The following is a 27,679-nucleotide window of genomic DNA, read 5'->3' as shown; positions in this document are numbered from 1 at the left end:
GAATAAAAACCCAAATCTCCTGCCCCACTCACTGTCTGCTCCTGGGGCATGTGCATGTAGCTCCCTTTGACCAATTTATCTGAGGGCAGATTTTAGCCCCAAGTGGATAAATTAGGAATGACTTACTACATCGTTGGGGCTGTCTGTACCTTTGTCTAACGTTATGGGCACAGCCACCGTGCATTAAACCTGCAGAAGTCCATACTGAGTCACTGCTAATAGGCCGTTCAAAGAACCCCTGAGTGACAAAGGATGTCATGATAAGCTATAGCATTTCCCGTTTCTGCTGGTGCCAGCTGGCCTTCTGTCTCTTCCTGGGGCAAGGTAAGTGAAACGGTCCACCACGCATTTCCTGACAGCAGCCTCCAGACACTGTGGCTTCTAATGGGGTTTGTTCCTCTAGGTTGGGGGTCTCTGTAAGGGGAGATCCATTCCCCTGGCTCCCAAGTAGAGAGCCAGGGGTCATTCTGTCACATTCTCACCCACTACTTCCCTGGCCCCGGCATGTATGGTTCAGAGGTCGGGAGAGAGTGAAGCTGGAGTCCAATTTAGGAGGGGAAGGAATTCTGTTGCTTCCTCGATCCCAGGAAGCTTTTGAATCAGAGGGGATTTGGGGAGGGGGCTGGGTGGATTCTAATCCTCAGGCTAAACCAGCTCTGAGCTGAAATGACACTAATTGGAACCAGTCCCTGAGAGGGGGTGATAGTGGCTCTAAAGGCAGCAGAATATTAAACAGAGACAAAGCTCATCTGTTTTATAGAAAATGCCACACACTAATCTCAACAAGCTGCTGTCATGTGCTTTTGACAGGGAATGTCAGCCCAGGCCACGTGCTGGTGGAGGGAATGAATAGCACCCAAACGCTGATTCTTCAGCCTGCGCCTTTCTAGTTTCTCCTCTGGGCTGCATGGGGGTGGTGGGTTTTTTGGGGGGGAGCAGGGTTCCCTGTACAGAGAACAGCTTGCAGATGACATCTAAACAGACCACTCTTTGACAGTGGTGTAGGCCCTTCTACCTGAGAACTGGGCTGTCCCCCAGGCTGTGCCTCTTGACTGCCCCTCCATTTCAGCACAGCTATCAGCCGTGCTAACCTGAATAAGGGAGGCCTTTTAAAATTGAGTGTTTATTTCAGTGCCCGGTTTGTCTGCTTCCAAAGCCAGTCTTGTGGGAAGCCCCCTGGGCCAGCTTTCTTCCAGTGGAACATGCATCCTAAGCTGCTCCATGAGACCACAATCCCCTCTCTTTCAGATCTCTCAGCATCCATCCTACTACAATACCTACAACAGAGCTGTCAGAGGCATTTATTATATACAGAAATTTGCTCCATCATGCTGTGCACAAGTCTTTGCTGAATGACCATGTAATTATTGCTGTAACATCCCCTCACTACTGTTTTGATGATCTCCCCTCCTTTAGTGTGTCATATTTAGAATTAGATTGCCAGGGACTGTCTCTTCTTTCTAGTGGGAGGAACTTTCGCCGGCTGGAAAACTTCTGACTTTTCCCTATAGTACCGATCAGTGTAGTAGTGTAATGTGTCTTAAAGAAATGGGCCAGATCTGAACACCCCCTTGAGTTTTTGAGAAATGGATTTAAATTCTGTAGGTTAGACCTTCCTAATTCACACTGAAACATAGCAGAACCCTTCACCACACTATCTTGCTACTTCATAGTGTGTAATATCTGCCATACACACTGTATCCTGAAATGTGTTACATTCATATATAAGACTTAATTTCTCCCTCTGTTATTGAAGAAGAAGAAGTGGGAGAACTGTGGTGCATTTGGATGAAGTGGTGACGGTGAGAAACCTTAAGAGTGGAGAGACAGCCCAGCCTTACTGCATCACTCAACTGCACATCACTATGTTATTCTGGAAACTCAATAATACACACTGAAAATGCATTGGCCTCTCCCCAACCAGACTTTTCCACAAAGATCCAAGAGCAGAGCTCATGTAGTACTTTTAGGTGGATTTCAAAGGCCTTTACAAAAGTGGGAAAGTATTAGAGCCAGTCGGGAATTTTGTCAGTTTTTTTAATGAGAAAAGCATTTTCCACAAAAATGATTTTTTTCCACAGGAAAATTTAGATTTTGCTGAAACTTTTTTCATTTTTCCATGGATAAAATCTAAATGAAATATTTTGTTTTGAATCAAGTTGACCTGAATCATAACAATTACATTTGCTGAAACTAATCAGAATAGATGTCAAAATGAAACATTTTGTGTCTACCTGAGCTGCTATAGTGCCCATGGGGGTTGTAGTTTGCATCCTTCATGCCCCTATTCTTCTTAATGGGCTGGGCTCCCTGGCAGGACTACATCTTCCATGACACACTGCCATGTCCTCTCTGGTTTGAACTGCATCAGGAGCATAATTTACTGCAGTGTGTCATGGGAGATGTAGTTCTGCTGGAGAGTCCACCCAGAAAGGAGAGTGAGGGCATGAGCCACTCAAACTGCAGCACCTATGAGGCACTGTGGCAGCTCATGAGGATGCCAGTTTGTCAAACTAAGCCAAAATAAACCCTTTCAGTTTTGTTAAATGAAAAAGTTTGGTTTTGATTGAAATGTTTCATTGTTTCCAAACTGAATTTTTTGGAACTTCACATTCCATGAAAAATTTTAATATTTTGGCTTTTTGTCCCAATTTGAGATTAAAAAACAAATTTTTGAAATATTGGCATTTCTTGGGCAATGGAAATCCTGATTTTTTTCTTTTTTTAAACCAGTTCTAGAAAATATTCTTGTTCTACAGTCAGGGAGACCAAGGCACAGAGAGGTAAAGTGATTTGACTAAAGTCATACACATACCAAGCCCATGGAAGAGTCAGAAATAGAACTCAAGGTCTCCTGACTCCCAGCTGTATGTATGTTCAGTCCATTAGAGCATAGTTTTCCCCTTTAATGTTTTTACAAAAGAGAGCATGTTGAAGTATTTTGCATAAAAATACTGACACTAAACACCATTTGGTACAAAACAGAACACGGCTGGTTTTGCTTTGCTCCCTGAGCCTGTATGGGCCTCCCAGGCATTACTGCAAATCGAGAGTTTCTGCTATACCATAAAAACAGTCTTAAAATCAATCCCCAAAGGGAGAAGTCCCTCCCTGCAAATGAGTGAAGCTTGGCAGCTCTGTGCATGTTCTCTGAAGCCCCGGGTGGAGAAGAAAAGGCTCGGGTCTGGATTGGAAGGAGGTAAATGGGCTTTTGGGGAGAGGATGAGCATGGGAAGGGGCAGCTTGGGGGGGGGGGGGGGGGGTTGTAATGTGATAACAGCCCTCTGGCTTGAAGTCTCTCCAGCTCTTGGCTGCAGCATTTCCTTTCTGTTTGGGTGGAGCTACCCCTGCTCTCCCAGCAGCACCAGGAAACCACATGTTCCCTGCCCACTTAAAAAAAAAATTATTTCCATAACACACTCTCAGTAGTTAGGGATCGTAAAAAGTTCACCCTCTCTTCCCAAATGCACCAATTCTTCTGTGGCTGGCGGGCAAAAGTTGTTTGCAATTTCCTGGGGCCTTGACCTTTGTGTTTTGACCATGGCACAGGAGAGGAGAATTGCAATCGATCAAACCCTGGCTCCTCTCTGACACATAGAGGGAGGGGAAGAAGGAGGGGGAAGGGCCCCTCTTCCCCATCTAAGGCAGTGTGGGCAAAGAAGGATTTTGCTAAACACAGAAGGGCTTTGCAATTGAAGCTTTTTCAAAGGGTCAGCTTTGTCCTCAGTGTAATTACTCCATTGAAGTCAGTGTAGGGTTGCCAATTTTGTTTGGACGGATACCTGAAGAGATTAATCTTTAATTCCTGGAGACTCCAGGACAATCCTGGAGGGCTGGCAACCGTAACTCAGTGGAGTTGTTATTGCAGGGGTAAACCTGACCCTTTGTGTCAGTTGTTAGTATGAGCTTTCTCCTACCCCTAAGGAGAATGTACTGCAGTCATGGCCAGCACACCCAGCATGTGCCAGAGCACCAGCTTTTAGGCACTACTTTATATTGTTTGCATACAATGGAGACAGCTGCCTGGTTTCCCTCCTTCTCGGGGTGAAAGTAACTTAAGGGACTTACCGGTATGCAGGGCCAGGGTCCTGAGCAGGGGGAGAAAGGGGGTGCTCAACTAGAAGGGGCGGGGCCTCGGGCGGAAGGGGCAGGACCTTTAAAGAGCCAGGGGCTCTGGCCGCTGTCGGAAGCCCTGGGCCCTTTAAATCACCACCGGAGTCCTGGGGCTCCTGGCTACCGCCGCTACCCCGGGGCTTCGGTTGCGGTAGCGGCGGCCGGGAGCCCCGGGCCCTTTAAATCTCCGCCGGAGCCCCATGGTGGCGGTGGCCAGGAGCCCCGGGGCTCTGGCGGCGATTTAAAGGGCATGGGGCTCTGGCTACTGTTGGGAGCCCCGGGCTTTTTTAAATTGCCGGCCTGTGGAAGCTGCCCCCTGCCGGTTCGGTCGGCTGTGTACTGGCTCTTGCTGATACACCGGACCGGACTGACTTACTTTCACCTCTGCTCCTCCTTCACCCACTCAATCCATGATGAATGACAAAAAGAACGTTTATTCTCTCAAACCTTCCTTCCTGCACTAGCTGTAGGCGTTAGACAGGGTCACAGTTTCTTCAGCCTCCCTCCCTTGGGCCCAGGTTGGCTCCTGGCTGAGATTTTACAGATCCACAGTTATTTCCTTAGAGCCTTGATGAGCTGGAACAGGGAGGAGTGCAGTCGGACTTCTGGGTTGTCTTGTCTGTACAGCCAGAACAAGCGGTCCCCTAGGCAAGCAGAACGTTCAGTCTCAGTAGTGTGCCTCAAGCTATGAGGCCTGGACTGTTGTCTCACCATGCCTGGGGCAGCACAAACCTTAGAGCTGGAGCTAAGGGCAGCCAGCCAGTGCCAACGGGTTATACCACTGGTGGGGACTCCAAGCTACCATGCCCCAGGGAGAAGAAACAAGAGTGGAGCTGCCTCTCTTCTTCCAGTGAGGGAGACTGGACCATGATTTGCTGAGTCAGCATGGGACAGCAAGTTACTGCTTTTAATGCTTGTGCCGAAGGCCGGCCCTGCTGCCTTCCCGTTGGCAATGGAAACTATCAGAATGTGTCAGCAATGCCCTTAGGTTCCTTCCAGCAAACGCTTAGATATACCCTATTTATTGGTGGGGTCCTTGTTGTTTCAGGGCAAACCTAGAGACGCCCCAACCATGCTCCTACTTTTAAAGCCCCCTTCCCTGAAAAGATCAGTTCTGGACGAAGATCCTGTTTAGGGTAGGGCATAGGCTGAGGGGGGAATGGATGTCCATAGGAGAACTGGGCAGAACCACACTCTCCTCGGGATGCATCCATGCTCTAGACACACTGATGTTTCCAGTGCCCTTTAGCTTCTGTAGGGTTTTAGAACATTTGGCACCATGGGGCTCTGGAGTGACAGGGACTCTTCAAAATCTGTCAGCCTGGCTCCTGTTTTGGCTATTAGACTCAATAAGAGTTATGCAGGACCTGGTATCAAGTAGTTAAAGTAAAGGGTTGGAGGGCAGGAAGCAAAGAGGCAGGAGAGAGTCCTAGGGTCTAACCTGAGGTTGTGAGTCTCAATACTGATGGTTTAAACTCCAGTGTCTGCCACTCAAGATCCTTGTGCCTACACCACTGCAGCAGGGAAATGAGGTGAAAAAGAAACCAGGAACCTTGCTGGGGAAATATATCCCACCCCAACCTGCCTTCATGCTAACGTTCCCTGGAGTAATGCATCACAGAACCATAGTCACCCTTGCACAAAGTATCCCTGGGAAAATGCATCACAGCCATACCTGCATCTGAAGCAATCTTTCTTGGGAAAATACAACCCACATACACCTTAGCCAGGCTTCCCTTGGAAATGTGCATCACACTCCCACACGCATCCCTCTGATTTGAGCATCCCTGGGGAGCTACATCACACACATGGCTCCCTATGTCTGATTAGAGATTCCCTGGGGAAACTGATTCTTTCCCATGAATCTCTTAGCCAAGCAGCCACAGGTTCATAGATTTTAAAACCAGAAGGGAGCATTATGATCACCTAATCTGACCTCCAGCAGAACACAGGCCATAGATTTGCAGTGATTCTTCCATCTAGCTCAACAACTTGTGGTGGAACTAGGGTGTATTTTCTAAGACAACATCTAGTCTTCATCTTTTGTCTCTGGAAGAATGCACTACAAAAAATGTATTTCAGTTTCTTTTTAGTAATGCACCTTTCCTGAAGGGGGGAAATCTCCTAGCACAAGAATTACAATTCAGTGGATATAAGTCACTGGGAGCAGGAAAGCAACTCTCTAAATGAGGATGAAGAGTTGTTTGGAATTGTAGAAGAGAAAGCAGAGGTTGCCCAGAAAGGCCCATGTCAGACAAACTGGTCACGAAGTGAGAGAGCCCCATCATGCACGACTCTCATAAGTGATTAGGGACAGCATGGGGTTTGGGGACCAGATTTGCTGACACATTTTTGTTTATCCTACAGGTAAACCTCAAATATCTCTTAGGAATTCTCTACGGTTTGTTAAAGTTTGTTAACATCCTTCTGAAGCCATTGTTGCATAGAAGGCTGAGTGCTGACTGGATTGATTCCCTGGATCAGCTGACTAGCCCTTGAATATGGATACCAGGCCAAGTTTCTGTAATAAAGTGGGTAAAAGAAAACTACCTGTGGGTGGGAGAGACCTACATCTACAAGCATGTGAGGAGTGTAAGCATCAAGGGCTGAAAGAATTGGTTCCTGTGGAACAAGGGGGAATGACTAGGAGCAATGGGATGAAATTAAGAAAGAAAAAGTGGAGGCTGAATATCAGGAAATGCTTCCTGATGGCAAGAGCTGTTTGACTATGAAACAGTCTCCGAGGGGAAATGGTGGAAGCCCCATAGCTAATGACATTTAAAACTAGAGTGGGGAAAGCCCAAGCCAGCAGGGATAGGGACTGACTGGTCTAGCAGGTCTGTGGTTCTGTTAACTGAATGATTATAGCCTGCCAGTCGGGCGGGGCTCAGCAAAGTGGGAGGAAATCCAGCCTTTGTTAGTCTAAAAACCTGTTTTAACTTTAGGTTAAAAACCTAACAGGCATTTTTGTGTGAGATGTGCCCCTCCTCCACCTATCTGTCCCCACCCAGAGGGAAAGCTCTGGCTGGAAGGGACCAGGAGTGACTTCTTTCTCAGGCTAAGGGAGGAAAAGCCAACCAAACAGAAAAAGCATGTTTACACTGCTTAAAAACAATGGGAATTTGTGAACTGTCCCTTAAGCCAGGAATGGGGTTTGCTTGCTAGTGGAATCCAGCTGTGAGTCAGATATTTGGGTTTGGAAGAGGAGCAAGGACAAGGAGAAGGGAGAAAACTGATGGGGCAGAAATAGAGGTAAGTCTCACCTCTTTCTCTTCTGACCCTATTGCAGTTCCATCTGTGCATCAGCCCAACACATATGCTCCTGATCATTCATAAATACATGTTTTCTGGGTAAGTCACAGCCCGAGGGTATCGAGATGACTAGCCTGAAAGGCACTCTGTGCAGTTCTAACCCAGCCTTGGGTCTCCTTAAACTCCTGGCGCCACTTGGATTCCTAGAGCTTCAGAAATGCTGGATGGTGCTGGAATCTGGAAGTTGGGTTTCTCTTAAATGTGGGTCCAAGCTGCAGAGTTCAGACCTGGATCTGAACTTCCCCAGAGTTCAGAGGTGTTGATTCAGGCCTGTCTCTGATTTCTTTAGTAATATATGGAGAGTAGATTGCTTCACAGAAGGAGGCTAGCACATTCTACATTGTGCTCCTTCTGTGGGTTTTTTTTTTTTTTTTTTGGTCCCTGTCAGAATCAGCTGCCCCAAACAGATCAGGGTGCAGTCTAGAAAATAACCTACCAAAGTGTGCCTCACAGCATGGGCTGTTACCACTTTGGGAGGAGGGTGATAATGGGAGTTAGAGGAGTAGGAACTGGACTGCAGTGTTGCCATGCTCACTATTTTTATCATGCATCTTGTGATTTTGAGTTTTTTCCCTCATGCCCTGGCTGTTGGAGTCAGGGTATTGCCTGACAATCTGTCAGCCTTCATTTTAAAAATCAGGTAAGTGTCTAGCCCTCGTGGCTGTGAAGAAGAGCTCGAAACACTAGACACTCTGCCACCAAAAGACAATTAAAAAGAACCCCAAACTTTTTTTTTTAAATCTCATGATTTTTAAGCAAATCTTGATTATTATTATTATTATTTGAACCCTTGGGGGTTGGCAAATCTGGGTCTGGGTGTCAGCAGAGACTGCCCAAGGCGAGTCTTGACATCTCATCACCTACAGCATCATCCCACAAGCTGTGTAACCTGCTTTGGGACAGAGAAGACTGTACAATGGCCGCAGGCTCTAGCTTTCTCTTAGCGGATTCTTCTACTCCATGCCCACGCTCCAGATCCATTGACATTTGAACTCCCTTGCTGCCAAAATATCAGACTTTGTCCCCACCCAGTCAACACACAGTGTTTCTGTGTGTCATGCCATTCCAGTGAGTCACAGCTCCCTGGCACTGTCCTGCCCCTGCACCCCCCCCCCCCCTTCCTTCAGGTCATTGCATAATGTGACCGGGGGAAGGGGGGCGGTAGGGGAAGTATTGGACCTAGAGTGCATCTTCTCCCTGGGACCTGTGTTGGCAGCAATCAGCTTTGTGCCACATTGCCTGCTAGTCACCTATTCCCTGCTAATTCAGGGCCCCATCCAGTAGCAGGGCCCACTTTCCAAAGGATCTTCCCTTTCCAGTCCTCTCTCTTGTATTCCCCCTGTACCCCCCGGAAATCCCAGCACCATGTTGACCCACTCTCTAGCTGGCAGTGATTGGTGTCAGCTCCCCCGGGAGCCATGCAGTGCTGCTGTAGCATTGATCAGAATAAAGCTTTTGCACAAGAGATCTGCGTTTAGAACAACGCTCGCTTCAGTTCCTGCCTCCCTCACAAACCAGCTGGGATCCCAGGTCAGGAGTGCCATGCACTGACAGAACTGGGACTGGAGGAGGCTGGGACTGGCCCAGCAGGGGGTGCTGCAGGGCAGGGCTGAGGTGCACAGGGGAGTTTGGAGGAAGGAGGAAGCTGGGGGAAGGCCTGCATGCCCTCTGCCTGACTCCAGCTACTGCTATTTTTTAATGACAAGCACGAAAACTGCCTATACTCGTTGAAAAAGAGAGCGCACGCGCAAACAACTGGAAATGGCCATGATCTCAGCCCCGGATTCAAGCCACCTTCTCCACCCGCTCGCATATCTGGGCCTTCCCGCTGGCCCCCGGCGCCTTGTGCTCTGAGGGCAGATATGCAGAGAATAGCCAGGTGTTGGTGTCCCTAGAGATCAGGCTACAGAGAGCAAAGGTTCTGCTCACTTCATCTCCTCTTCCAACCCCACTCACAATTCCAGGCTGCTGCTGCCTTTGTCTGCCTTCCACCCCCTTGTTTCTTCCATAGCAGTCTGCAGACAAGGCCACGCTAGTCCCAGGAGGAGACATCCTTTACTGTGAATCTTGGAGCTGGCTGTGGCTTGGGGAGGGGACGGAGGGGGGGACACCTCATGGTCTTTCAGACGTGATTTCGTACCTCAGGGATTCTTTTGCTCCTTGCTTCTTATAAGAGACAGAAGGCCTACGACAGGGGAGCTTGTGTACCATCTGTTCAGTGGTTCCTCAGCAATCCTGTTGCTAGGATAAGACCAGCTTAAAGAGCTACGGCGAGCTATCCTGGCAACTAGAGATGCTCTCAGGCCCCACAGAGAGCTGTCAGAGCAACTGGAATAATAGGGCTAGCTGTTCTGTATGGCTCGTCCATCTTGGGGGTTGTACGTGACTCTTCAGCCCCTTGGCACTCAGCATGAGATTAGACCTTGAAGGTATCTCAGGTGCAGAACTAAATCTCACCTATCCAGGGACTAGGGCACGTGTAATTTGGGCAGGAGGGAGGGTGGGGATTTCCACAACTGGAGAAAAGTGGGGAACGTTTTTGTGGTGAATTGATTTAGAAAAAGAAAATGGTGGCTGTTCGAAGCTGCCCAGCACCTTGGGATGTTAGGCATAGGCCGAGATCCTCAAAGGGATTCAGGCACCTAAATCCCATTTAAATCAATGAGTGCTAGATGCCTAAATCACTTTGAGGATCTCGGCCTCACTCTAAGGGGAGGTGGGTTAATGGGTAGAGTGCAGGTGAGGCAATTGTATGGTGTGTGATAAATTGTGAACCCACTGATTATGCCATGGGCTTGTAATAGATCACATGTGGTAAATACCAGAGACAAGTGTATCATATGCCTGTAGATATTAAAGCACATGGCAATTGGTGCTGTAAGATCTGATGTTCTATCCCTCAGCTGAATAAGGCAACCTCTTTCAAAGGGAAGAGCGTCTCTGTGGTGAAAGAATCCCCCTGTGTCTGCAGCAGTCAAGGAAGAAGGTCCTCGAGGAACTATGGGGAGCAAGAAGAAGATAAGGTCAGTGCCATTCCCACAGTTTCTTACCCTTCGGGGCATAATTCTGGCCTCTGGCTAAACTGCTACTGGTTGTCAGTTGCAGCAGTTGGGAGTCAGGTGGGCCTGGTCTTCCCATCCAATTGGTAGATGGAGTATGAGATTTCCCAGGTCCTGATTTCTTTGCATTTACACAGAGCTTGGTTTTAATTCACCTGTAAGGACCTAAGAGCATTAGCAGTAGACATGCTAATCCTACTGCTTGTTGCCTGATTTTATGGGAGGTTAATAATATTGTTAGATAATATCAGTTATAGGCTCGCCAATTAATCTGATCAGAAGATGATACGGTTCTTGTCCCAGAATCAGGCTACATAGAATTTCCAGGGACCTTTGGGATGTATGTCAAGGAAACTCTCACTGAGAACAAAATGCAGCCTTAAAGCCTTTTACTGAGATAAATGGAATAGTAATCAAATAATAAATAATCAACTGATTACAAAAGCAATAATGTTCTAGCAGTTTGTGTGGTATTGTATACTATAAAAGTTTCTCAATTAATATACTCAAACCCTTCCTTGGTAACCTGGTGATAAGAGACAAAGGATTAGCCTTGCCTCTGACATGCCAAGAGAGTTCGTTGGTCCAGGTTCCTCAAGTCTTGAGGGAGAGATGAAGAACTTAGAAGAAGCTAGAGCTAAACGCTATAGAAAGACCATAGAAGCTAACGTAGAGTTTACTTAAAACAAGTAAGAACTAACAATGGCGAACTAACAAAACAAGCTGAACCTTCCCAACATGGTGGGTTGCTCCTGTTATAGGGCCTGATTCCTATGTGCCCTCCTTCCATGTCCAATCTTAACTTCCTCACCCACAAAAATGTTAGGGTCCGCACTTATTCTATAGGCTGGCATGTTCATGTGTATTAATGACATATTCGTAACCATTAGAGACCATTAGCTCATCCTCACGTCCGTTGTTTCTGTTCTAACCGATTATTTCCATGTTCTTCGTGGTGTATCTGTTAAGTCTGACAAAGGCCATGAACTTAGGTGGCCTTACCTACCAACTTGCTTTAACTTGCCCACTTATCTGTGCGAAAGATCACAAACATATATACTAACTTGTCTTAGGTTAAGCTACAGAGCCTGTAGCCATTGTAGGTACGTTACGTTACAGCTAAAATACTCGAATACAAATTGATAAACCTATTATAATAACAAATAACAAACCTATAATGTAACATGGTCAAACTCATAAGAAAAGATATATATGCACGCAAGCAGGCTAGCTCTATAGGCTATTGTGCCAGCATCTCCACCACCTCTGGGACTTCATAAGCAGCCCAGTTCTCTTTCGCAGCTTTGCTTGGGCTAGTTGTGTGAGGTTGCTGGGCCATGTTACTTCAGTGAGTATGTTGCAAGGAGGTGGGACCGTAAACCCCTGGTAAATCCAAGGCACCTCGGTGCTCATTGAGATCTGCAGTCTGTGCTGAGGTGGTTGGCTGACCACCTTCCCCTTTCTTCCTGGGAAGGAGATGTTAGCCAATCAAACTGCAGAATCAGTCCACTCACTAGCAATCTTTCCCAGACCATCCAGGGAGCTCCTCATTAGACTGAGGAAGAGCCTGGCCCGAGGTTTGGTGGATCCCTGTGTGAAATCAGTTGAATAGGGGCTCAGGTCAGCTTCTACTGCCTGGGCTGTGCACGTGCAAAGGGTTTGGTAGCTGATTTGGGTGGAGGAGGGCTTGTCACAAAAGGGTGGGGTTGCAGCTGCGGGGCCTAACTGTGCTAACTACATGGGAAATCAGGAAGCAGCCGACACACTCTTGGTTCCCATGCTCTGGGGATGGGGTCAAGAAGAGCAGCAGTCCTTAAAAGGGGCACGGCCTTGTGCAGCGTCCCTGTTGGTAGTTGCGCAGGGCTGACCTTCAGGTATCATTCATTCTTTCTGTTTGTGGTTGAGAAGTTCAAAGCTGCCAAGGAGGTTTAGCCACACAACTCCCATTGAAAGAACCTGAAGAAATCCCTTGGGCAGCTGTCAGTCTCCACTCTTTACTCTCCGCTGTGTCTGTCTAAGGTATTTACATGGGCCCGTTACCACCTCACAACACAATCTTTAACGTATTTGTCCTCCCCACACCCCAGTAAGGTAGGGAAATGCTATTAACCCCATTTTACAGATGTGGAACTGAGGCATGAAGAGACAAAGGCCCAGGTTTTTAAAGGGATTTAGGTGTTGCTGTGCTCAGCATCACAGCACCTAACTGATTTAGGAGCCTAAATCTCCTTTTCAAAAGGAATTTAGGCCCTTAGGAGGGGATTCAGGAGGGATCGGGGCAGGGCAAGCAGCTGTCATTCTACTGTTGAGAGTGCGGTGTTGACCTCTCCCTTCTCATTTCAGTGTTCCAGCAAAGTTAATCAATGGAGGTGTGGCCGGACTAGTGGGAGTGAGCTGCGTCTTCCCAATTGATTTGGCGAAAACCCGTCTTCAAAACCAGCAGGGACAAGGAGTCTATACTGGAATGTATGTGTTCTTAGAACCCCCCAGGTGGGGGCACTAGTAAGTGAACATAAAACTGTCCCTAATCCTCCCTGGCCCCCCCAACAATGGTGGGGGTGGCTGGAGCTGAAGACGTCTTCCTCAACTGTCCCTGTCGTTCATTCCTCCTCCACTGAGACACAAGAGGCTTCTGCTCCCAGCTGATTCCCCGTCGTTTTCTTTTGTCAGGGGATCCACCAGCTAGCTCAGTCATAGGGCATTACCACCGGCAACAATACATCTTTGATAAGAGTTCCTGGGCCCCAAAGTGGGTTCTACTCTGCATTTGGCTGGAGGCACAAGGATGGGCAGGAGAGGAACGAGGCATCTCTAGGATCCGGGGTGGTGAGATAAGAAAATCATGTAACCCAAATCCCTCCACAAAATACAATAAAATAAAATATAAAAATTCCTTATTAATAGACAAAGGTCAGAGAGGAACTCGGTGGGGGGCTTGCAGAATAGAGTTGTGCATGTATGACTGAGCATACGTGGCTGTCCTGTGGCTGTCTGTATCCTGGGAATGTTTGCCTCTCCCCATCCTCTCCTCTCTCAGACATGTTGCATGCTGGGAAGTATTTATCTTGAGTTTGTTCACTCATGTTCCAAGAGCCTCATCCTGATGAAACGGGCAGGGCAAGTCTGCACTGCTCTGTACAAACTGCCAGCTCTCAGCCTCCAGCAGCCCTCAGGGCCCTGCTGCCCTTCCCTGGGAAATGCTGCTTTCCTTCTCCTGTTGATAAGGGCAGAGCTGAGATGTCTTAAGCCAGTGGTTTTCAAACTTTTTTTCTCATGACCCAGTTGAAGAAAATTGTTGATGCTGGCGACCCAACGGAGCTGGGGATGAGGGGTTTGGGGTGTGGGAGGGGCTCAAGACTGGGGCAGAGAGTTGGGGTGCGGGGATGAGGGCTGGGGGGGGATGAGGGGTTCAGATGTGGGAGGGGACTCTGGGCTGGGGCAGGGGTTGGGGTGTGGGAGGGGGTCAGGGCTCTGGGCTGGGAGTGCAGGCTCTGGGATGGGGCCAGGGATGAGGGGTTTGGGGTGCAGGGAGGGGGCTCAGGGCTGGGGCAGGGGGTTGGGATGCAGGAGGGGATCAGGGTTCTGGGCTGGGGGTGCAGGCTCTGGGGTGGGACTGGGGATGAGGGATTTGGGGTGCAGGAAGAAGCTCCGGGTTTGGGGGGGGCTCAGGGGTGGGGCAGGGGATTGGGGCACGGGCTTACCTCTGGTGACTCCCGGTCAGCAGCGCAGCGGGGGTACTAAGGCAGGCTTTCCTGTCTGTCCTGGCACTGCGTACCGTGCTAGTCCCCGGAAGCAGCCAGCAGCAGGCGTGCCTCCTAGGCGGAGGCACGCAAGTGGCTCCACACAGCTCTCGCCTGCAGGCACCACCCTGCCCCCAGCTCTGAATGCGGAGCCGATGTTCTGGGCAGGGGCAGCACACGGAGCCCTGTGGCCCTCCTGCCTAGGAGCCGGACCTGCTGCTGTCTGCTTCCATGGCGCAACACGGTGTCAGAACAGGTAGCCTGCCTTAGCCGGGCAGCACTGCCTACGGGACTTTTAACAGCCCAGTTGGTGGTGCTGACCAGAGTCGCCGCGACCCAGTGCCTTCCATTCCGTGACCCAGGACTGTCTTAAGCTACCAGTGCTTCTGGGACTACAAACAAAGGAAAAGAAGGAGGCCCTACAGGCTCTGCACGCTAGACGGTGTTGGAGGGCAACAGAATTGATTAGTTAGTGAATGCTTGTAATGCACTATGAAGATGTGAAGGGCTATCCAACTTTATTACCACCCTCCCCTGGAAATTTTAAGTCCCTGCCCACTCTGCAGATCAGGGTGAATTCCATTAAATAACATTGCTTCCCTACTTAAACCCACCCCCGAAAGCAAAAACCTCTTTTCCTGACAGGCAAGAGAAGTTCTAAAGGGTCAGAACTGTAGCTACAACTGTTTTTAAATACAGTTGTTGTTAATAGAGGTTCTAGCACAATTTCTCTGACCAATGGGCAGAAGAAGGTTTTTTGTCCTTGAGAACCCTGCTAACCAAACTCTGCTATAGAGCAGTGTCACGGCCCCTGCGGGGGAGGGGGAGAGAGGGGTCACAAAAGGCAAATAAGAGGGTCACAAGGTGTTGAAAATGTTATTACAATCTAAAGAAAAGAAGATCTTGTTCCCCCACTCTCTGCACACTCTTACACTTCAAGGTCAGATATTCTCAGTCAGTCCCCCGAAACACACACACACATGAATTATCCTAGCTTCTTATTAGTTTTTACTCTTTTACAGTCAATGTAAGAGGGGCTGTGGAAAGTTTTGACTTCAAATAAGGGATCTCCAACATGAAAAGATTGAGAAACACGGAATATTTCTAGAGTATCCTCCAGCACACAGTATCTATAGCATGATTTTATTATAACATTTTACTATTGGTCAAAGTATCCCTGTCCTGTCAGAGCCATGCTAGCCATTTCTGTGTTAAATATGGTAGTAGCTAGGATAGTTCTTTTCCCAGAATGGGACTTCTGTCTCGTTTCTATCTATTCCCTCTACAGAAGGAGCTGCCAAAGGGTGGTGGGCACGTGTGTTTGCATGCACGTACTACTGCCCTGCCTGGGCCACTCTCCAACCTGCTCCAAGCGTGTGATCATGTTGCCCCCTAATGGCCTCTACCTTCAGAAACTGTGAACTCTAGCTCTAGTGCAGCTAAAAGCGTTGCTAATAGCAAACTAATGGCACAATCCTGGGGCAGCAGCAACTCACCCCATTTCTCTTTCTCTGGTTCCAGGCGGGATTGCTTGGTGAAGACTCTGCGTTCAGAGGGATTCTTCGGCATGTACCGAGGTAGTCTCTGGGGGAATGTCGGGGGCCCCTTTGCAGTGGATTGGCCCATTGTGTCAGTTACAGCCTCTCAGCAGAAGCGCATACTGCCACCTGTACGCCTCTTCTCAGGAATAGAGGCATTATTTCAGACCCAGCTGTCCCTGAGGCACACAGTCATTGCTCTCACTGAGCACTGATGACAATTACTGACAAGAGAAATACTGGCTCAAAAAAGGGAATCTTTCAGAGAAGAGCAGTGGAAATGATCAGAGGCAGGGCGATATGAGAGAGAGAGAGATTAAATGATGACCAGAAAAGACCAGTTGGATGCTCTAATTTACCTTATTAGTAGGCTTGACAGAATTTGATTTTTATTTATTATCATTTTGACAGATAATATTGATGTTCAGTTGTAAGCATTTTTAGACTTTTATTCATTGTATTTATTTTTATTTAAATTGTGAAACATTAGGGGAAGGTCATACAATAATTATTTAATAACAGTAGCTGTTGAGATTCAAGCAGTTAGTTTTATAATCATTACAACACAAATAGTCATCATCGCATGTCAAAATATATAAGTAAATATCCTTAAATCAAACTCTTAAGTTCTCAAGTAGCATTTTTCTTACTTTGCCTACCTGTACATTTCAATTATCGATGGAAATATTTTTTTGTCTGTTTGTGTGTACAGTGAAATTGAAGTTTACTGACATTTACCAATAAAAATCTAATCCTTTCAAGCCTACTTAGTAGAAACAAGAGGGTGCTTTCTGGAACTGAAAGACAAACCATTTAAAATGGATGAAAGCAAATACCCGATACCCTTCTACCTGATATGTAATTAGCCTGTGGAACTTCCTGCTGCACAATATTATTGAGACCACTATCTTAGCAAATTTATTTAAAAGGAAGACATTTATATGAATAAGAACAGCATCTACAGTTACACTAGTTAGGTTAAAAAGTTACAAAGATGTAAGGCCTCATGCTTCAGAGCATAAAGTGATCGTCAAGCGGGGTCAGAAAGGAATTTCTTCCCTTGGTGAAGCACTTCAGAATCAGGCATTTTAGAAGGTTGGCATCTTCCTATGGCATAGCCTACTACTGTCGGCAGAATGTTGGAGTGAACGGAGCATTGACCTGTTGTGATGTGCCTGTTCCTAAACTCCAGTGAAAACAAGGGCAATGGGAAGCCTTATCACTGTGTTAGCATTCCTCCATCCTAATATAATCATATAGATTATTTTGTAAGATAGAGATTCTCTCCTGTCCCAGCAGGCCCCAAGGTCCCTGTGCACTTGTAGTGGGAGTCACCAAGGGCTCTGCACACTTGTCCCAGGAGTCCCCTCCCAATGCTAAGCATTTAATTCTGAGGACTACCAGGTAGGGCTGAGTGGAGCTACTGCTGCTCCATAGGTCACAGTTTGAGTACACTGCTGTCCATCAAAGCACTGGTTCTCATATACCATTCACAATCCCTCTGCCCCGGGCTATCCTGCCCCTGTTCCTGGTTCTGCCTCCATTGCTGTCTCTTTGAAAGGCCCCTCTTCCCCTGCCCTTGGAAGCTGTGACCAGCTGAGACCTCAGACACTCGCTGCATGGAATCATTTGCACATGAGATGTCTCTCTTCCCCATTCTTACTTTGGGTAATCAATGTGGGAGGGATTTTTAATACATCATGGAATGTGACTGAATTAACCCTTTATCGCCCCTTCTGTCCTTGACCAGGGGCCGCAGTGAACCTGACACTGGTCACGCCAGAGAAGGCAATCAAGCTGGCAGCCAATGACTTTTTTCGACAGCTGCTGTCACAGGACAGGTATGGAGGAAATGTCACTGTCTAGTTTTGGCAAAAATTTCTACGTGTATGTATGTGTGTGTATGGGTGGTGGGGGGGCAGTATTTGTATGAAGCTATAGACAGACATTTAGTTTTGGGTGTGCATATGTGTATTTGTGTAATTGTGGGTGTGTTTCTATGGGGGTCTGCATAGTTATGCAGGTGTGTAGCTTTGTGTGCGGCTGAATACCTGTGGTTCTGTGTGTACAGTATGTGGGTGACTAGTATGTGTGCGTGTCCAGGATCATTATAGGTATTTTTTGTCATCCTCTGAAGTATCTGATACACAGCATTATCAGAGACTAGGTGGACCATTGATCAGTTCCTACGGATGTGTGTGGGAGTATATATCAAGCATGTGTGGGTGGGTCTTCGTATGTCTCTACAGTAGAGAGGATCATAGAAATTAGAGATGGAAAAAACTGTTAAATGATAAAAGTCCAGACTCCTGTCAAGGAAGGATATAATACCTGTATTCATAAGGGATAAAAGCAAACAGCTGATACCTTTTTAATCGAATATTAAAATTAACTTGTGGAACTCACTGCTGCAGGATGTTATTGAGACAACTATATTAGTAATTTTTTTTAAAGGATGAGACATGTATATGAATAAGAAAAGGATCTATAGTGTCTAAGAATACATTAGCTAGGATGAAAAATTATAAAATTATATTCTTTAAGACATTGAGGCAGTCATCAGCTGGGTCAGGAAAGAATTTCCTCCCTTGGCACAGCAGTGCAAAATCAGGTGTTTTAGGGGTTTTGTGCCTTCGTACAGCAAAGGTCACTATTGTAGGCAGGCTGTTGGAATAAAGACAGCATTTATGCATGGGTGCGTATGTACCTGCATACTGTGTGGGAAGCACGTGGATAAGCAAGGAGGTGTGTGCCTGTTTCTATGTGGATATGTGGCACAGCATGTCTAGTCTGTTTCCTTATAGCTCAGGATACAAGTCTAAGGACTCAATGCGGAGCTGTCGTGCTGGGGTGGCCTGGCAGCATCAAGATGCAGCATGAGAAGGCTGTGTACCCCCACCCCCCCAGATAGCTGTGTAAATCTGTGTGTCTGCCTGTCTGTCTCTCTGCTGTGCATTCCCTTTACTTCTGTGTTGTTCCCGGCAGGAAGGAGTTGACGCTGGTGAGGGAGATGCTAGCTGGCTGTGGAGCTGGGGCCTGCCAAGTGGTGGTCACCTCCCCCATGGAGATGCTGAAAATTCAACTTCAAGATGCTGGACGACTGGGTTAGGCCCTCTTTTGCATGGCGGGGGTGGGAGTGGACATCCAGATTGTTGCTTTAGGTTCTGCAGTAAATCCCTTTGTCACAAACTGCTTGAGATCCCGCAGGTATCATAGTGAGATTTGCATTCTAAAGGGACTGAGCCCTTGATGCTCAAGAACAGGCTTGGGCAGTCCCCACCACCTCGATATTTGCTGAAGGGGAGCGCACAGGGACCCCTGTCCAGCCTCTCCCAGTAAGCAGTACCACAGGCAATGACATGGGGACACTGGCTGTGAGAAGAGATCACGAATCCTGCAATCCCAGCCTCAGCCAGCAGTGATTATAATTTAAGTGTAAAGCGTAATTTGGATTTAAAAACAAAAGAAATCCCTGGGGAGGAAGGTAGAAATGCAAGACTCTTTTACCTGTTCAGCTGTCTGTGTGAATGTTCAGGATCTAATTTCTGGACTGGTACAATAGACTAGTAATTGCCTCATGCTCCCATATTGGGATCTGAGTTCAAACTCCACCTTCAGTGTTTTACTGTCAGGCTGGTTGTTGGTGAGTACATAGAGGTTACGCTCTCCATTCCTTGGGGTGGGTTGTGGGGGGTGGGGAAGAAGTGGTTGGTTCTGATGCTCTCAGGACTGCTAGAGTGATTTGGACTGGGAAGCCCTAGTTGGTGACACAGAGAGTGACAGGATGGTGGTTAGAGCTGGGTGACATTTTTTCAGCATTTTTCAGGATATTGAAACTATTTGCGAATTCGGGTTGAATGTGGCAAATAGTTTTGGCTGGAAAAAAAACCATTTATTTTTGTAGAAATGTTTTGTTTTGACATTTTTGAAACAGTTTCCACATTTCATTGCAAAATGGTATTTTTGAAACAAAATGTTTTGAATCGACCCGAATGAATTTTTCTTTTTCTTTTTCATGTTGACAAGAAAAAACGAAAACAATGACTTTTCTTTTTGAAACTAACCAAATTGTTTTGGATTTTTTCAGGTCAGCCATTAACCTGCAAAATCAATTATTCTCTCAGCACTAGTTGTTCTCACCTTCTGGGCAGGAGTGATCTTTTGTTGGGGAAAGGATCTAGGGGCAGGTCACTCGGAAGCCAGGCAGTGACTACGGGGGAGGGGCGGTTGCTTAGCAAAGAATGAGGGATCCTCTCTCCCTCCAAATACCCAATTCCTCTTTCTTGTTTGTTTTCAGCTATTCATCAGCAAAAGGTTTTGGGAACAGATGGACCACCGGCTCCCTTCTCCCAGCCCCCTCAGGACAGGCCTTACACCACCGGCACAGCCTCAGCATTCAAGCGCCCCTCGGCCACTGTGATCGCCAGAGATCTTCTGAAAACCCAAGGGCTAGTGGGACTGTACAAGGGACTGGGAGTCACCCTGCTCAGGTGAGAAGGGGGGGGAGACACAGGGAGTGATGAGTCAGTATGGGAAACCAGTCCCACCCTACTCCAAGGAGGAAGGGTGGGGAACCTCCTGCAGACCAGGGGCTTGTAATCGGTCCCTCCCTCCTTACTGCATGGTTTTACCATCTGTTCCTGAAGGACTTGCCCCAGCCACCTGGCAAACAGGAGGGGAAAGCTGTATCAGCAGTGTGGTCTAGTGGATAAGGCATTGTACGGGGACTCAGAAGACCTGTTTCTATTCCCGACTCTGCCACTGGCCTGCTGGGTGAGCTTGGGCAAGTCACATCAACACACTTTTCCTGTCTGTAAAAGGAGGAGGATGACACTGATCTCATTTGTGAAATGCTTTGAGATCTACTGATGAAAAGTGCAACATACGAGCTGGATGGTATTAATTATTATATCTGTATTAAGGAAATTCTTCTCTGTCAAATCAATCACCGTATCTAGTTGTCTTTTTCCTTTCCCCCTTCTATTACTGCAAATTACGGGTTGACAGTCTCCACAGAACAAGTCCATTTTACCCTCCTAGCTGCCATTAAAGCAGTGACCCAAGAAGTGCTAACCAGAACTGGGATGATGGGGCGCCATGCAGCTCGAGAGGCCGTTCATGCAACTCCCACTGGCTTCAGTAGCATCTCAGAGGGTCACAGTATAAGACCAGAGCTGGCTGGAAAATGGAACTTCCTGCCTGCAAAAAATTGCAAGTTGTCAAACGTTTTTCATCCTGAATCGAGACAAAAAGTCAAAACCTTGAAATTTCTTGTGGGAAGAAAATTCCAAAATATTTCATTTCGGAAGCATCAAAACGTTCCTGCAGCGAGAACATTTCTGTGTTCCCAAAACAAAATATGCTTCCTGAATCCCCAGCTCCTCTGGCTGCCTGCCTGGCTCCCCAGAGACGGGAGGGAAGCCTGGGGAGACAGCTGCTTGCAGGACTTGCGAGCCGGGCAGCCCACATACCCACTAGGTGGGCTACCAGCTGAATGAACCAGGGATCTCTGGGAGGCAAGCAGGCAGGCAGCCCAAGAGCTGGAGAGCCCCAGCATCCCGCCAGGCCCTGGGAACCCTGACTCCTTGGTAGTGCACTAGGTTGGCGCAGGGTAGCTGACAGAAAACCAGGCAGACTGGAGCTGGCTATCCTGCCTGGCTGGTTTCCATTGAAAGTTTGACAGAATCAACACTTTTCACTGCACATTTGGATTCCATGGAACCAGCATTTTCTAAGGGAAGCCTGTTCTGTAGGAAAACGTTCAACCCGCTTTATATACGAGACACCCCTTTTGTTCAGGCCCGTAGGCATTGCAGTCCCTTGGCATTTAGTCCACTGTCTAGGTGACGTGAGGGCCAGTGGAATATTTTTTTAGTTGAACTGATCTAGCCCATGCAAAGTGCACCCAGATAGGATGGGGGCTGGGCCATCAGAAATGACTGGAGCGATATTTCATTAGTGTTCTTACTGGTCAAACTGAGTGACACGCACAGAGTACACAGGCCTCATCAGGGGGAGCAAGTCACGTAGAAGAGTGAATGTCGTTCCTTTTTACAGTGTGAGGTGGTGGTGTAAGCATGGCTGGGAAACGGGGCTTGGGTGGGGGGTGGTGTTAAATAGGACTTTTCCCCTGAAAATGTCCCTTCAGCAGAGTCCCTTCTGCTATGCATAAAGCAAAACCAAACCAAAGGGACTCCTGGACTGCATGGAACATGTACCTGCAAGGATGACTTTGGTTTTCCCAGTTTGCTCTTTTGGCTGAGATTGGTGGTGTCTATGCTGGTAACTTTCCAGCTCTGGAGGGGACCTTGGGATTCCTGTTGCTACCCTGCTCCCCCGAAACCTTGTTGAGAAGTATGCTTGACCCAAGACAGGGGCCTACATCTCTCTCTTCTGCGCTTTTCTGAACTCTCTGACTCAAACGCTAAACCTGACTACAACACATTTTGCTCGCTCGGTCCAAGCTGTAGCTTAGGGCTAAACACTTTTTTGCCTGGTTGCTTTATAGCATTTTAACGTCTCTGTTCACCAGTTTTCCCCAAATTAATGAAAAGCAGCTATTGCTTGTAGTTTATTTAACTGAGGGGAAATCCTTTGATTTGAACCTTTCTCGGGGGAAATCTCCATTTATTTCAGCACTTCAGTTCTAAAGGAACACAAATAATTTTCCTTTCATAACCTTCCAGACCAACCTTCCCTTCCCCCTAGCTCAGCAGCAGATGCTGAAGCTTTCTTGCCAAATTCTGCTCCTCTCCATGCCAATCGGAATGTACACTCTACTCTGCTCTCACCTGTTCCATTCCCTGGACAGATCAATTTTCACATCAGTCAGGAGACTCTTGACCTACAAACCGCAGCTGTCTCTCATCTCAGAGTCACTAGCGCCATATTTCAGTGAGGATGAGAGCTTGGTCCCCATCTCCTCCCTGACAGATAGTGATGTGACCCACTTTGTACAAGAGCCTACAGGGGTAGGATAAGAGCGAGCCTGTGCCTTTTGCCTCACCTCATGTCAGAGGCCAGGCTCCCAATGCAGTCTGTGGTTTTGGTCTATGTTGGGTGTTTATCTAACTCTTTCCCCTCCCAACAGGGATGTGCCTTTTTCCATTATCTATTTCCCACTGTTTGCCAACATCAACAAACTGGGACAGAGGCACTCTGAGGAGAAGGCACCCTTCTTCCATTCATTCGTGTCTGGCTGCGTGGCGGGATCCGTGGCTGCAGTAGCAGTGACCCCTCTGGATGGTGAGTATCGGGGGGCAGTACAGCCAGTCCTCCAGAGAGGAAGGAGATGGACTTCTTTAAACTCAGGTTGTTCAGCCGCTTTCATACCACAGCCCCACATTTGGCCAATCTCCCCTGGTGGTCTTCAGGTGCAGTCCTTTGTGCGAGTCCTTGTGGTGTCTTAGTGGTGGTGACACAGGAATTGGTGGTGCTGGTGGCAGACCAAAATTACTACAGCAACTGACTGAAGACAGGGAATAGGTTCAGGCTCCAAAACCCCTGCTCTCTTACAACCCTCACCTCTTTGCTGAGGACACTCGTACAACACATGACTCACAAACACTGCTGGTGGTGAACTCTAAGGACATAGATCCTGCTCTTCAGATAACTGCTGCTGAACTCCCTGAAGGCCTGCTATTTCCCACATATGCAAATGTTGGCAACTTCCTGAGGTTTAGGGACCCCACTCACAAGAACGGCAGATGTTGCTCTTGAGGGTCGCATCACTATTCTTTAAACAAAACATCCTTGTCAACATCATCTGATTGTTGTACACATGGTGGCGTTTTCCCCAAGGCTGGCTCCAGTCAGAGAGCTAAGACCCTGGAATCAAACCCTGCTGATTCTCCATTTTCTTGATGAATAACATCCACCTTCTGAGCGCAAGAGAGCCGGTTGAGAGTCCCCTGGAAGAGGTTACATATCCAGACAAAACTAACCCAGTGAGCGCTTTGAGGCCTCTCCTCTTTCCATCACTTCCTGGTTGTTTCCTCTTGCGGTTCTCTCAGATTCACACCCACATGCATCCCCAGGGATCATTCATGTAGCATGTGGCTCAGTGATTAACATTAGCATCTCTCCAGCATGAAAAACCAGGATCTAACAAGAGGGGCGGTAACTCAGATATGTGGTGATATTTTCCAGTTCTATACTGACTCGTTACGACTCTTGTTGTGAACTCTGCCTGGAGAGGATTTTTAAAAAAATGTTTCTTTTCCATTCCATGCAATTTAGTTTTAAAAACCCGAATTCAAACACTCAAGAAAGGCCTGGGAGAGGACACCTACAATGGAATCATTGACTGCGCCAGGTAAGCCAGAATATTCCCTCGCTGCATGTCTGGTGTATTACTGTTCTGTGTCACCCTGTCCAATTGCCATTCCATTTAGCCCTTCCTTACTGTGACAGTGGAGTACCTGAAACGCTCCCCACCCCCACCAACACTCCTGCATAAATCCCTAGAGGGTCTCCTGGTGGGAAGAGTCTAGAATTAGATTGGATTAGAGTTTCCCATGAGCTAGTGCTCCTGCTCGATTCTCTACAGTAGCTCCTACACAGACTGGCTGGTACAAGGGTGAGTTCCCACAACATACCTGACAGTGCCTCATACTGAAACAGCCTGCAGGGAGACTAATAAACCACAATGCGTAAGCCAAGTACTTTAAACAGCTGATCTGATGGGAGATGATCACCTGGTTTATAACTTATTCAGAGGAAATATACAAGGAAAATGCTTAGACCATTTCCTGTGGGTCCAAGGACCTTCCCCTCTGAAGGATTGCTGGGTAATCCATTAAAAACCCTGGCTTTGAGTATGTCTGGTTTTTAATTTAAGAGGATTGCAGGTCTTGGTTTGTAAGTAGCAACTGTCTGAAATGCTGCTTGTCTGGCCATCTAATTTTTTTTTTTTTTTTTTAAATATACAGGAAGATCTGGACACATGAGGGCCCTGCTGCCTTCATGAAGGGGGCAGGCTGTCGGGCCCTGGTTATAGCACCCCTCTTTGGCATAGCCCAGGGTGTCTATTTTATTGGCATTGGTGAATATATCTTGGGATATTTCCACTAGAACTTGTTCTGGCTAAATCAGGCCTGGCTGAAGATCGCACACAAGTTTACTCCCCACTTCTGCAGAACTGGATTTGCCAGAAATGGACAGGACCATGTTGTAATCATTTCTCTTATGGACTGCATGACCACCTTCAGCTTTCTCTGCCCATGAGCAGGGGCCAACACTGGCTGTCAGATATATTATGGCTCAAATTTCCTGCTACTTTCATACATCCACTTGACGTTCTGCATGCTACACCTAGCCCCTGCCCATTTTAAACACAGGGAAGAATGATTTATGTATCCTTACTTGTTTTTCCCAGGATAGTATAACACAACAGTTTGTCCTTTGAATGGCTGGGTGTAAGCAGAGATTCATGGTTTTCTTATAGAGTTGATCTCAAGGATTGTTTGAGGTCAGAGGGTCCTGTATGACTAAAGAGGCCTAGATAGGACTCAGCTCCCTAATGACCAGTTTGCCCATATATGATCTGCAATCTCTTGTCCAGTATCCATCTCGCTTTGTTTTTAAATGCATCACTGTTTGCTTTGCTTGAGTGCAGTGGCTGTTCCATCTAATAGCCAGAGGGGGTTCAAACTCACTTGTTCCAGCAAGCAGTGTCTGAATGTAAACAGATGAGTCACAGCAGTCAGAACACAAAGGTGTAAGTGTGAAACAGTTTTGTTCCTTCTGTGCAGGGTCAGAATGCAGTGGGTGGAGGTGAGGGGAGAAGGCAGCAAAACTAGAAAGACTTAGGTGTACAGTAGTTACAATTACACAGAAATAAAGACTAATACAAACCAAATGTCAATTTTATAGCAAAGCATTAGGGGTTCAAAAACACTATGTGCCAGCTGAAGGCATCTAGCAGCTGGGTGTGTCAAAGCCATTTCTGGACCAGTTCTTGCAAATCTCAAAACTGCGATAAGCACGCTTACAAAAATTGCTGAAGGTTAGCATTCTGGTGCAGGGCCTGCATGGGGGAAACTGTTCTATAATGGGAGCATTTCCTTTGGAAATGGAGGTAGAGGGCAAGATAAAAAGAAAAGACATTGTAACCCTGGGTTAAGTATTTTTCAGGATTCAGCAATGCAGGATTTTCATTGTTTGATGTGCAATTTGTGTAGAGGAGTGAGGCTCAAATCTTTTTTGTACACCCTTTGTAAAGCAAGAAAATAACTTGTAGTTCTGCCTGTGATATGAGGGATAACACTTTATTTTATAACTGTATCCCTGCAGCCTGCTAAGCCGCATATTCATGATGGCATAATATGAAAGCCTTATTACCACTGCATGAATGTATGGAGGGTTGGCTGAGTTTCATTTACAGGACTAAACATAGGGCTAGGAGTCAGGAACTGTGTGTGCCAAGCATAGCAGTGCAGTGACTTACCTTGTGGAACTGGGCAAGTAACCTTGGTATATTTCACTCCACAATCTGTACCCTAGGGATAATACTTAACATCTCAGGCATATTAACAGTTAATGTTTTATAAAGCAGGCCCTGCCAAGTAGATGATGCAGGGAGGATTGCTGTATTACTGTAAATCAAAGCTGCACAATGCTAGCAGCAGGAGAGACTCAGGGTAGTAGCAGCTGCTTTTCTAGCTAGGTTATTTGAGACCAGCCCACCTAAGTGCTGAAGTGTAGCTGCTTAAAGAGTAAAGTTCTTTAAACTCCAACTGTGGAGAGAGGCAGGAGTACATCTGGCAGAAGAGGCTGATGCTTTTACAGCTAGTAAGCCACCCTTAACTCTGTCTCACTCTAATTCTATCCGTCCAATGCCAGAAGGGGAGCTACTGCCTCACATTTAGGAAGGAGGCTGGTCCTAGATTCCCTTAGTCAGAATATTAGCTTAAATGTTAACAGTGCTAATGTACTGACAGAACTTCTCCATCAGTTCAACTTGCAGCTGTGACAATGCTCTGAGACTCAGATTTTTATCTTAAGTGTATCAAAAGCCAATCAAAACCAAATGTTAGTAAATACCACTTGGAACCACTTAAATATACCGCCTGCTCTTCCTGGCCAGAGCAGTTATTCTGTGCACATTACCTCTCTACTTCTTCTGGGAAAGAAAGTTCACACGCTCTAGTCTAATGAGCTCATTTGTTTACGCCGTCCAAGCTCTATTTATAGAACGTGGAGGCCTCCGCAAACCAGAGAATCCAGCTGATTGAGTAGCATTATGAGTCAATATTTTAGCTTACTCGCTAAATGGTGTATTATGATCCAGTACTATGTTCATATGTATTTTAATATTTCTACTACCTATTAAACTACTACAAAAAGCTAGTTCTGCAGAACAAAGTATTTGCTGCTTATTGCTAATTTGATAACTGCACTGATTACAGGAGCACTGTATTAAAGGTACTTTTAATTACTTCTGGGAGAATTCTGCACCCCTGTGCAGTGCAGAATTTCCTCTCCCCTCCCCCCCCCCGAAATGGGCTGCAGAGATGTTAGTCACCACTAGGGGCCACTGCACTCAGCAGAGCCCAGCTCGCAAACAGAAAATAAGGCTGGGGAGAGGGAACTGAAGGGTTCCCAACAGTTGCAGTTCCCAGCATGCCCTGAAGGAAGGAGGTGGCATGCAGGAAACTCTGTGCAAGCCCAGCATCAGGCTGTTTCTCCCTCTGGATACCTGGGCTCCAGGAAGGTAGGGGGTGAGTGTGTCTGGGCTGGGGGGGGCAGCAGCTGGGCTCTGGGGTGTATGTGAGAGAGTGTCTGGGCTGGGCGGAGGGGGGGGTAGGCCTGCATCTGGCCCCTAGGAGGTAGGGGTAAGTGGGTTGGGGGGAGGCCTTCAGCTGAGCTCCGTGAGGTAGGGGGTGTATTAACACTCTACTCCTGAGGGGGTGGGGAG

General features: G+C 47.2%; 1 protein-coding gene across 3 annotated transcripts; it reads left to right on the top strand.

Moving 5' to 3' along the window:
• Positions 1-7,168: 7,168 nt before the first annotated feature.
• On the top strand, positions 7,169-25,567 carry SLC25A18 (solute carrier family 25 member 18). 3 transcript variants are annotated; one of them, XM_024210465.3, is made up of 10 exons: positions 7,169-7,365; positions 10,329-10,448; positions 12,828-12,950; positions 15,746-15,801; positions 17,513-17,603; positions 18,745-18,866; positions 20,060-20,252; positions 22,853-23,007; positions 24,001-24,076; positions 24,693-25,567. In XM_024210465.3, exons 2-10 carry the CDS (start codon positions 10,426-10,428, stop codon positions 24,832-24,834), a joined length of 981 nt encoding a protein of 326 aa, XP_024066233.1. In that variant the 5' UTR covers positions 7,169-7,365; positions 10,329-10,425; the 3' UTR covers positions 24,835-25,567. The 3 variants fall into 3 exon arrangements, with proteins under 3 accessions (XP_024066233.1, XP_024066234.1, XP_024066235.1); XM_024210466.3 differs by having other exon boundaries at positions 7,171-7,365; positions 18,748-18,866; XM_024210467.3 differs by lacking the exons at positions 7,169-7,365; positions 10,329-10,448 and having other exon boundaries at positions 12,942-12,986.
• The last annotated feature ends 2,112 nt before the right edge of the window (positions 25,568-27,679 follow it).

This window comes from Terrapene carolina, unplaced genomic scaffold (genome assembly GCF_002925995.2).
Source record: "Terrapene carolina triunguis isolate 2854851 unplaced genomic scaffold, T_m_triunguis-2.0 Scaffold190, whole genome shotgun sequence".
Taxonomy (NCBI): domain Eukaryota; kingdom Metazoa; phylum Chordata; order Testudines; family Emydidae; genus Terrapene; species Terrapene triunguis.
This window is presented reverse-complemented; position numbering and strand designations above follow the sequence as displayed.